Source organism: Ziziphus jujuba, chromosome 9, assembly GCF_031755915.1.
Source record: "Ziziphus jujuba cultivar Dongzao chromosome 9, ASM3175591v1".
Taxonomy (NCBI): domain Eukaryota; kingdom Viridiplantae; phylum Streptophyta; class Magnoliopsida; order Rosales; family Rhamnaceae; genus Ziziphus; species Ziziphus jujuba.
The window spans coordinates 26694812-26706764 of NC_083387.1; the positions used below are offsets into that span (position 1 = coordinate 26694812).

General features: G+C 31.8%; 1 protein-coding gene across 1 annotated transcript; it reads right to left on the reverse strand.

The window, feature by feature from the left end:
• Positions 1–1304: 1304 nt before the first annotated feature.
• On the reverse strand, positions 1305–3635 carry LOC107427693 (putative disease resistance RPP13-like protein 1). Its single transcript, XM_060811248.1, has one exon. It carries the CDS (start codon positions 3633–3635, stop codon positions 1305–1307), a length of 2331 nt encoding a protein of 776 aa, XP_060667231.1.
• Between the last annotated feature and the right edge of the window lie 8318 nt (positions 3636–11953).

Consider the following 11953-nt stretch of genomic DNA (forward strand, 5'->3'; position numbering starts at 1 on the left):
TTCGATTGACCATACCTCAGAAGAACATATATTAAGGTGTAGTGGCCGTACGTGCTGTTGCAAGGAACCACAAGGAGAGATCTTATTTGAAAGACAAGGCATGAGGTAGTCTCCTGTGATTGTGCTCTCAAACTGAAACTATGATCTGGACTACAGATTGGGCACGAACAAGAGGCAGTTTGCTATCAAATAGCTGTTAAGCTAATGCTTCATGGTCAACAAGCACACTTTCAAGATCAATGAGTGAAGGTTGGATTGGCCAACAATAGGATAAAGGGTTAGATCACTCACTCCACACCTGTTCTAAACTTCTCACACACACGACAGGCAAAAACATTCACGCGAAGAATCCTAGTCTCCACCTGCATTTTCTTTCCCTCCATTTCATAGACTAACCAGGGCACCCATCTAAGGAGATAAAGTACTCTCTGTCCTCTCTCTTATTGCACCCATACGGTGCAATGGAGCAGTGTTGATCTTGCAGTTGATCAAGGTTTATTTATCAACTGACGTAGACAATCTGGAGAGAGCAAGGGAGACTTGGTGTTGGGCCCAAGATCTTGATCAAAATATATGAACCAAACTCCAGAAACAATGAATTACATACAATACGATCCTTCTAAATTGGAAATATATGAACCAAACTTCTAAAATGGAAAGTTAGGATTCATACCAGAGAGAAGAGACAAAAAGCATGAATATACAATTAGGCAGGTCATATGAATACTATAAGAGGAAAAGACAAACACTGCACAGTATATGCTGCCTATACCGAATAACACAAAAACAGCCCCAAAAAAAAGAGTAAATAAAAGGATAACAATAAACGTGAAAAGAAAAAAGAGACATTCGGAAGAGGAAGGACGAACAATAAATTATTAACAAGAGTTAAGCAATTCTATATTCTAATCTGTTGTTACAAAATTTAAGCATCGAAGACTATATGTCAAACCAAAAGACAAAAGGAAACTATAAATAGTGGAAAAGAGAACAAACTGAGGAAAATTGGAGAGGATAAAACATCATATGCCCAATCTCAGCTCATGAATTCGTCAACCTGTAAATAATGGAATTGACCGGTCATGAGCACGCCTTCCTCTTCGGCGCTCAGGAACTGTAGGTATGGTACAAAACATCCATCTAAAACTCCAATTATGAACGAAAAGTAAGAGGCCCTCTTTTGGCCACCAAATTCTCAGGGAGTGAGGAGGTTTGGATAATAGAACCAGGTGAGAAGTATAAGTGGTGGGGAGTGGGAAGTAGCCAATCATCAGAAATCTCAAGATACATAAGCGAGCTGATATTTAGTCCCGTAAAATCCGTAATGCAGGGCATCCCTCAATTCGGGGAGTTCCTTTTGTACTAGGTATACTGCCGGTTAGTTTCGGACAATTTATTATAGAAAGATCTCTAAGACGGGGTAAAGCTCCACCTCCCGGAAGCAACCATGCTTGCCATTCTGGCATGTTGCTAAAATGTAAAATTTCCAGGCAAGGAAATGGATTTGTCACCAAACCATAAAACTCTCTGCTTATTACTACCAGCGTACCAAACCGTTCAATATAAAGCTCTACGAGAGAAGGTAACTGGCCAAGCGAAGGCAATTGAAAACAGTTTTCACCGTCGCTTAAACAAATGCAGCATAAATTAGTAAATAATGCATTACCAAACCATTCAGGGAATCTGGTACCTCGATAAGAGAAGACAGATAATTTCTCCAACTTTCTGGCAGGCCTGAGGTTGTCGAGGACTTGAAGTTCGACTTCTGAATTGTCAGCAGGACCATCCCATTTGAAACATATATCGGTTAGCTGCAACTTACCCTCTAAATTGGCCTGCAAAATATCCCCAACAATAACATTTTGGAGCCCTGAAATACAAAGTCTTCCACACAATTGAAGATTCTGAAGCTCCTTGATGCCAGATCCGTTGCCCTTGCCCAGAACAAAATTGGTTAACGTCCGCAGGTCTTTCAAAGCAGACATGTGCGGTGGCATCTCCACCAGAGGTGTGCCTGTAGTGTCAAGGCGGCGTAACTTGGTTAGGTGCCTCATAAGGGATGGCAGTCGAGCAAGAGCGGTACAGCATACCAATAGTAAAGTCTGCAGGTGAACCCAACTACAAACTACATCAGGTATCGCTTGCAATTGAGTATAAGACAAGTCCAAGTATCTTAGATGCTTCAACATGCCAATGGAATCGGGCAACTGGGTGATAGGATACATGGACAGAGAAAGCACTCTCAAGTATGTCAGAATTTGGAACAACCTTGTCAGCGCCGAGCGGTCCCATTTGAATGTTTTGTTGTCCTCCATGGGTCCCAAAGGCAGGAATGTGCGCAGGCGCTTGCTTTCAGACAAAGCCTCAAATTTCTTGACATCCTGAATCTCTCGTCTCTTATACGACAAATGACGAGTCCTGCGCACAGGGGTGAAGGAGCTATTGTTCTCCAGCCTCAAACAGAACTGTCCCGACAGCGATGTAGCCAAATTGTTCACAAGGCAGTGCATGGTGAAATAGGATTCGTTTTGTCTTGATTGATGGATCAAGGACCTCGATTTCAGATCGTGGAAGTACTCCTCCCCGACTTCTTCGATGGTCTTCCCATTTTGAGGTTCCAGAAGCCCTTCTGCCATCCACAAGGAGATTAAGTCTTGCATCTGGAATTCACAACCACAGTGATATATAGAGCAGTGAGTAAAGCATCGCTTGAGATGTTGAGGAAGGGAAAGGTAGCTGAACCATAAAGCAGGAAGAATATCACTCTCCTTTTCAGACCGATTCCATATTGGGCTGCTTAGAATCCTGTCCCATTCCTCGGGATTGCGTTCAAGCCGCAAAATGCAGGCCATCAATTTGATTGCGAAGGGATTGCCTTGGCATTTGCTAACAAGCCTTTTGCCAACTAATTCCAGATACTGAGGAAAATGTGAGGATGTGGCGACGCCGTGAAAGATTTGTTCGGAGAATAGCTTCCAGCAATCTTCATCATGAGAGATGGGGTTGAGGTGGCGAATAATTGAAAAGGTAGGCATCAGCACAGGTTCAGGACATGTGGAAGCGGTCATAATGATCTTACTCCGACTACTTCCAAAATCAGAAAGAATCCCCAAGACATCGGGATCAAAGGGATTGCGGTTGCAATTAGAATCCAGAACAAGTAGGAAATTCTTGCCGGCCAAAGCATCCTTCAATCTAGCTTGAAGTTTGGATGCATCCTCCTCTTGCGGATTACAGGGGGGTTGGCAAGGGAGCTCCTCCAAAAGCGTTCTAGTCATTCTCAGAGCATCAAAGTCATCTAACACAGGGACCCAGAGCAGAAGGTCAAAATGGGCGTTAATTCCATCATCAGAAAAAACGAATTGAGCAAGAGCAGACTTGCCAATCCCATCAGGGCCCACTATGAGTGCAAACTTATTAGTGCCACAGGCATCAGCATCATCATCATCATCATCATCATCAGAGAGCAACCAGCCAACAATGGCCTCAACATCAGAATCTCTGCCATAAAGCTTAGATTCCTCAACAAAAGAGGTTGAGGGTATCCTCCGGAGAGGTCTATTACTGTCAGCACCTTCTTTCAACAGCTTCTCAGTTACCACGTGCAGGGAAGTCGACAGTATCCATCCTTCCATTCTCTCTCTCTCTCTCTCTCTCTCTCTCTCTCTCTCTCTCTCTCTCTCTCTCCACCCCTTAAATGGTGCGTTCTGTGAAGGTGGGAAATGATAGATTTAATCTGGACCGTTTAAAGGGTTTCTCTTTGCGACTCAACCCAGAACCCAGTTCCTACCATGATTGATCAAAAGCTAAGGTTTGGATTAGATGGTGTGGAGTGGAAACCGATTGATTCGATCGGGAATGATGAAATTTTCCTGAACCAAACGATATATGATTTGGGTAATTATTTGGGTAAGTAAGGGTTTCTGTGTCTCATCATCAACCCGATTACTAGCTAGATTTTCTAAAGCCGACCCAAACAGAAACCCAGGAGATTTGTCACTGAAGTGGACAGTATCCATTGTTCCATTTTCCCTCTCTATATCTCTCTCTCTCTCTCTCTCTCTCTTCTTTCTCTCTCTTCTTTCTCTCTCCCTCTCTTCTGTCTCTTACCCTTAAAACGGTGTGGAGTAGAAAATGATCTAGATATAGGCTTTGGGTGCGTTCTGTGAAGGCGTGGGAAATGATAGATTTAATCTGGACCGTTTAAAGGGTTTCTATGTGAAGGTGGGAAATGCTAGATTTTCTTTCTTTCTTTCCCTCTTTTTTTTCTTTTTTTTTTTTTTAATTTTGGATAAGAGATTACTAAAATTTCTTTGAAGGTTCGTTTTTCCACTTTACCATTGCCAGCTAATGCTAAGGTAGTGCCCCTGGTTAACGTGTCAGTATTTACTTTTATTTTTTTATTTTTTTATTTTTTAAATTATAGTTTATTTTAGTTTAATGACTTGTTCTTGTTGGTTAATCGTAATAAAATAATTTTATTAACTACAAATGTGAGAAACTCCAAAAAAAAAAAAAAAAAAAACACTATAAATGTAAGAAAGAGAAACAAAAACGTAAACACAGGATAAAACACAATTAAAAACTATGTTAATTTTTAATTTTATACTCTTTTTTTTTTCTTTCTTCATAGTTAATGTTTATTAAATTAAGCAAACTAATGATAATTTAAAAAATTAATTAATTAATTAATTAATTAATTAAAGAAAGAAAAAATAAAATAAAATAAAACAATACAAAACTGAAGATGTCAAAAAATGGCGGCTTGTGTGGGCCAGGTGCAAACCCGTAGAGTGCGACGTGGCAGTGTTGGTATTACGGGTTATTTGCATTTTTAGCCAATCTTGCAAGTTCGATATCATCTTTAATTTTTGGTATTTTGTCCAAAAGAGTTAGTTTTTTTGTAGCTTTTGAAACGTGGATATAAATGGCATATTAACTAAAAAAAAAGGAAGGAATCAACATGCCAATTCAACATAGTTTTAGATTTCATATGCAATAAACACTGAAAAATATTAAAAAAGTTATAGGGAAAATATTTTTCCATTAATAATTATTTAAAAATATAGCAAATTATTTTTTTATAAAAAAATATGAAAAAAAAAATTTTGAACGAGTACTAGAATTTTTAGATTTTTTCCCTAAAAAACAGGAAAAAAAAATTTAAAAGTCTATATACCTTATTTTTCAAAGGATATATTCTTAAAACCATTTGTTATACTAAATTTTCTTTTTACTTCCTTTATTTATTTATTTATTATAAAAATTTATCTTTTATTCCAACGACAAATTTTAAAGCACGTAAAGATTAGGGTGCAAATAACCTACAGTAATATTTTTGTTATTCTAAAGTTTCAAATTGGTAAATACTCTACATAAATTTGGTGTTAAAGTAACATGTACGGCAAAATTAAAAATTAAAAATAAAAAGAAGGAAGTTAAAATAACATCAATGTGCTCTAAAGGCGGTGATTTAGCTTCTTTCTTTTTTCTTGTTTTTTTGGCTGAATTAATATAAACGCTTCTTTTGCACCTTGAATATACCCCCAAATTTCCTAATTTGTCAAAACTTCTTTTTTTTTAATCCCATTTTGCATTTTACCCACTGATCTTCCATTTCATCATCATAGCCGCTCATCCTACATCAACCGCGCCACTACACTACAAAACCTTTACTTCAATTTTTTTTTTTTTGTTTTTTTTTTTGGGTGTAATTAACATCTAAATTGGTATTCATACGTTTTATCCTGTGGTAAATCTATTGAACTGATAGTACACTTTCAGATTTAAGGTTCTAACTTTGGCTTGGATAAAAAATTTTCCTCCCCATTCATAAAAAATAAAATAAATAAATAAATAAATAAACACTTGAAGTGCACATGAACCCTTTTATTCTTAGACAATAGGATATGATGGAATTTTTTTATAAAAAAAAAAGGAGAAAATGACACATTTTAATATGTGTAACTATGAACATGAGAATAAGATTTGTGAATATGTATGAAGATTCATTCAATTTAATTTTTAATTTGGTAAATAAACATATAGAAACATAAATTCATTTGTTAAAGAAAGACAAACAATAAATAAATAGTTTGATTATTCAAAAGGAATATTGAAAGAGAAGAATCATGAGTCCAATGTAGAGTTTAGTTTTTTTGTAAGTTTGTTTTTTTTGAATCAGATTTTTGGAAAGAAAAGAAAATTGCTTTGAACCATTTATTAAGCTTCTCCATTTTAGGGCGGAGGTAGAGTTTCCTTAATTCTTCCACCTAAGATCAATGTGCATGGTGAGCAGAAAAGGATGAAAAGGACAAATAAAAATAAAATAAATTATAGAGTCTTGAATGGTGTCAAATATATGGAGCAGTTGAGGTGGATTTATAAAATGATTGGGATTTGGTGGGACACATGGAGGTTCTCTATTTAGCTATGTATAGTACCATAAAATGCAGCTGGGTACATTGTGTGTCCCCAAGAATTCTCTCATACACATGCACACGTATGCCCTATAGAACTTATATAATTTAAAAAGTAGTTATATATTATTTAAATAACGTCACATTATGGCAATAGTGGATAGGAATAAAAACAGAAAACTTTGAGATTAAAAAAAAAAAAATCATAATTTAAGAAGAAAGAAGTTTTCAAGCAAACTAAAACTATAGTTGTCTTTAAAGAAATAAAAACCACTGGGGATTCTCAGTTTCAAAAACAATTACTATTAGCATAGTTGCATTTCGAATTATATTGGATTTAGCATATTGCACCTAAATAAATTTTTTCTTGACATTTTTCACTTTCAATTTACAAAATTCTTCCACCGTTGCCCCTTTTGTCAAGATACTAAATGAAAATAATTGTGCAAAGTGCAATTTTGTATAGTTTATAATACAAATTACAAAAATTTTCAAATAAAAGTTGGTGAAAATAAAAAATTATCAAAAATGTTATTATTTTATTTAATAAGCTAGTAAAAAAATTAAAGAAATTACAAATTTAATTTTTAAAAATAAAAACATAAATATAAACTTTTACATATAATAAATATTCTAAAAAATTAATAAATAAAAAAATAAAAAATTTTGAATATGTAAAAGATATTGCATAGGTTATTAGAAAAATGCAAATTTAATTTTTCAAAAAAATAAATAATAATTTATGCATATTTTAGATATTCCAAAAAAATAAAGACCTATAAACAAAACGTGATCAAGTATTTATAAAATATGATCGAAAACTTTGAAATTTTTTTATATTTACACTGGTTATTGACAAAAATATTTTGTAAAATTTTCACTTTTTTTTAAAAAAATTGATGTTTTTATGCTTCCTCAATTTTTTTTTAATTGGTCTTTATGTTTTTTAGGATATTTATTTTATTTTTATAAATTATCTAATAATTTGTAAATATTATAGAGATTCTAAACAAAATAAAAAACATAAATACCTATTAAGGAAGAAGCAATAACATTTTTGTAAAATCTAAAAGAAAATTTGGAAAATTATTTTTAAAAATATGCTCTTTTATTTATTACACGTATTTTTTATATTTATATTTATTATTTAGAAAAAATATACATATAAGATCTTCTAAAATGAATTTTTAATAATATTTTTACTTTTCCAAAAAAAAAAAATTAATGCATGTTCCAATTTTTTTATTGATATTTATTTATTTATTATTTTAGAAGATAGATTATTTGAAAAATTACTTGTTTAATTTTTTATTCGTCTTTATTTATTTATTTTGTTAGAATACCTACTTTTTGTAAAGATTTTAATTTTTTTTTATGAAGAATTACATTTGCAAATTTTTATCTTTTTCACTTGTTTATTGTAAAAATAATAATCATTTTTAACAGTTTTTTTGTGTTTTTCATTAAATTTTTTATTTAAAAATTCTTGCATTTCGCATCCTGAATTATATAGAATTATAATTTGCACCATCTATCTAGTATTTTGAAAGAAAAATCAGTGCAAAGATGTTATGAGTTCAAAATATAAAATATTAAAAAAATATTTGAATTGCAATTTATAAAATCTAATATAATTCAAGGTGCAACAAAATTAATTTCTTTTTTATTTTTAACCAATTGAGATTTTAAAAAAGACAAAATCAAACAAAAGTCAAATGCCCTGCACCTCTGTGCATCTATATTATATTTAGCCCGTAAAACCAAATCACCTTTGACAATGATGAGCCAATTCTTGAAGGCGAGGAACCTCGTTTGTCCAAATTTTGTACTAAAGCACGATACATGTCGACGTACAATGTTTAATGTGTCAGTCATCGCTTTTTTGTTTTTTGTTTTTTGTTTTGTTTTGTTTTTTTTTTTTTTTTTTTTGTTTTTGTTTTTGGGGGCAAAGAACGCACGCTATAATTCGTCTCTCATCCACAAAAGTCCTCAGTCACCACCATCGCCAAACCATTTTCACATTCACACTCACCAAAGCCAGTTGAACTCAAATTTAATTACTTGGACCTTGCCCAGTTGATCCATATCTAAGTTTTTAATTTTTTTTTTTATTTATTATTTTTTTTTTTGTGGTTGGAGTTTTGTTAAGGATAGCAACAGGTCCGAACGGGGCTTGAGCGCCCCCTTTGTGACCCGCCCTGCCCCTTAAAATGCGTCCCATCTCTGCCCCATTTCCTCGATTCATTTAAAGAGGGGTGGGATCGGAATTTCTCATCAAAAAATTAGGACGGGGTAGGATTGATTTCCATGTTTATATATATAAAAAAAATTAATTTAATTTTTTAAATATATTTTTCTTTTTTTTTATATAAAAAATTATATTTATACAAATATATTATATAAATATAATGTTTACAAACAAAAATATGATTAATATCATAAAAAAAAATATATATATATATATATATATATATTTGAATAAAAGAGAAAAGTTATATATTTAAATAAACATGTATATGTATATATATATTTATATATTTAAATATATATACAGACATAGGGCAGATATAGGGCGGAGAGGACAATCTTCGTCCCGCCCCATCCCTGACCTAGGATAAGGAAGCTTGCCCTGGCCCCCACCCCATTCCCTGTTTAATCAAGGAATCCCACCCTATTAGGGATGTGTGGATCAGGTTATGCGGATTGTTTAGTCATCCCTAATTTTTGTTTTGAAATTTTCATCAAGAAGTAAAACAAAGGTGGTGATAACAATAAAGCCATGAAATCCAAACAATTGCTTTTGCCTCGACGTGTGTAATTTAAAGGACAAAGGTTGGGACAACATTGAATGGTCCTCATATGCTGCTTTGGTGGTTCATGAAATTTTTGACCAATCAACCCTCTCTCTTAGTTGGTTTACCCGTTATGAGATGTTGGAAGTTCCAAGCAAGTTTTCAAAGTTTCAATTGGTCTATCAAGTGGAATGCTAGATCTGCCAATGATCTAGCTGATTTATTTGCCAAGAACGCCTTTTTCTGGCTCCTGTATTTTTTATTTAAATAATTGTAATTTAATGTTAGGAAACTTAGTGTGTATTAACTATATATTATATCAAATTATATACAAACACAAAATGATTAGATTTTATTCAAATAGCATATAAAATAAAAATAATAATCATATAAATAAGTAAAGGTTATAGAAAAACTAGTATTAAATTGAGATTAGAGTTGAACACTATATCCTTAAAACAAATTTATCCCACTCACGTGCTCATAGTTTTATGGCAATCATTGTTCAAGATACGGCGATATCTCTTGATGATAATAGTACTCCAAATCACCAAGATTAGCAAATCAAACTTGACTTCAACTCTCCTACATGTACAACTAAATATTTTGTAAATGTTATGAATGTATAATTCTAAAAATTGATTTTTGTTATAATAATATAAATAGAACGAGTCTAATTATAAAGTTTGAAAAGATATGAACCAACAGACATATTAATTTATAAAGATGCCTTTTAATATAAAAATACTTTTTAATATATAAAAGTACCTTTGAATGATAAAGAGATATATTTATAAAGGTAGCATCCATTAAAAATTAGTACCTTGTAAAATGTAGTAACAAAATTATACAACTTATAAAATGTGAAAAGACACATTTTAGATTTCCATTCAATTTTGAAAAGTTAATTAATATAGTTTAATTTTTTTCAACAATTGCTCACATGAATGAAAATTGCTCAAAAATCATGCAAACGACGATGTAGATACGGAGAGGGTTCATTTGATAAGTAATTGCATTGGTATAGGTAGCTTTTGGCTTTGAACCTCACTCAATGAAGCGTTATTGGATTTACTTAGCTAATTAATGAACGTGATGTCTTGAACTACCAGTCATTAGTGTAAACCAAGATAATAATACTCACACAATTCCTTTCCAGTCAATTTTAGATTCTCATGATTTTGTTTATTATGGCTGTATACACTCTTGATTTTTCATGAGTGCTCTAGAGAATTCCAACCTATAAAAATTCTCATAGAAATGCCCTCTTAATACTCATATAGGTGACTTCGTATTAAGAGTTTTCCGTAAAATCCCATTTGGATTTCCAAAGTATAGAAGTCATTAAAAGCATGGTTTATCCTAATACATAGTATAGGTCACACTAAATTATTATAGAAATGATAGAGTTATATAACTCTTTAGCGATTTTATAGAGTTTGTCAAGATCCGATTGTCCTTTTAAATTTAGATTTCTAACCAATTAGGTATGGTTGACATCAAGACAACTTTAAATTAATGACTTTTGTCCCATTTCCTTTAATGAGTAGTTTACTTGCCTGTAGACAACTCTTTAATAAATGGATCCACAATATTGCCCTTTTAACTTTGTAGTGTAACATTAAATTTCTGTGATAAGTAAACTACTTTAAAATATTGTGTCTCCGCACATTAAAATTATCCAAGTTTTTCTATCAATTTTCAAAATTTCATATTCCACAATAAATTTGATCATAAATTTATTTATAAGACTTTCATTATACAACAAAATTACAACTGAAATATGTATCCATAATTAAATTATCATTTTCAGTCATCTCTGAATTAGAAGCATTTTAATGCATGATTGAAAACTTTAGACATTTAAAACTTTAATAAAGGAAGATATAATAGTATTTTTCTCTTCTCTTTAAATAAAAATTAATTAAAAATAGGTTAAAAAAATATTTTACCATATAGAAGCACTTTTCTCTGTAAGAAATATATATTATATATATTTTTACCATGTAAGAGAAGAATTTTATTTTATTTTCCACTCTCTCTTTTATTTATTCATATATAAATAAATGTATGATAAAACACCATTTTCCCCTCTCTTTTCCTTTAATTGTTTATAAATAAATATATGAAATATAACAAAATTTCCCTCCCATTTTAAATCAAAATAAATAAAAGTGGGCTAAATAAATTTTTTCCATGTAAAACCACTTCTTTGTGGGCGCCAAGTAAAAGAAAAAAAATGTTAAAAAAAAAATACTCGCATTGGAATTTCCAAAAGGAAACAACTCAAACATTAGTTTCCCAAATAGAATTCTCAATCTCATTTAATTCCCTAAAAAAAATATCAACGCATAACTCAAAAAGATAAATAAATAAATAAATAAAGACAACAATTTCTCTTTTATTTTCCATTTTTCTTTATTAATTAAGCTCCATTTGATAAAGCCCAAGCATTGAATTTCAATCAAAATATCTTTCTATCAAAGTTTGAAAAATATGACAAAACACGTATAATTCAACTAAGCACATAATTTCAATTATCCTTATAATTTCCAATTATTCCATGCACACTTGCTCGAAACTAGAAAGCAAGAAGATACTACATGCTTCAAATATATAAAACAATATATATAACTTAACCAAGACGTCTATTATAAGCCCCAATACTTCTCATCAATGACAAGTTTACAAATCTAAATTATAAAATTTAGTAAGCATGGAATTTCAGTACGGTGACATTTA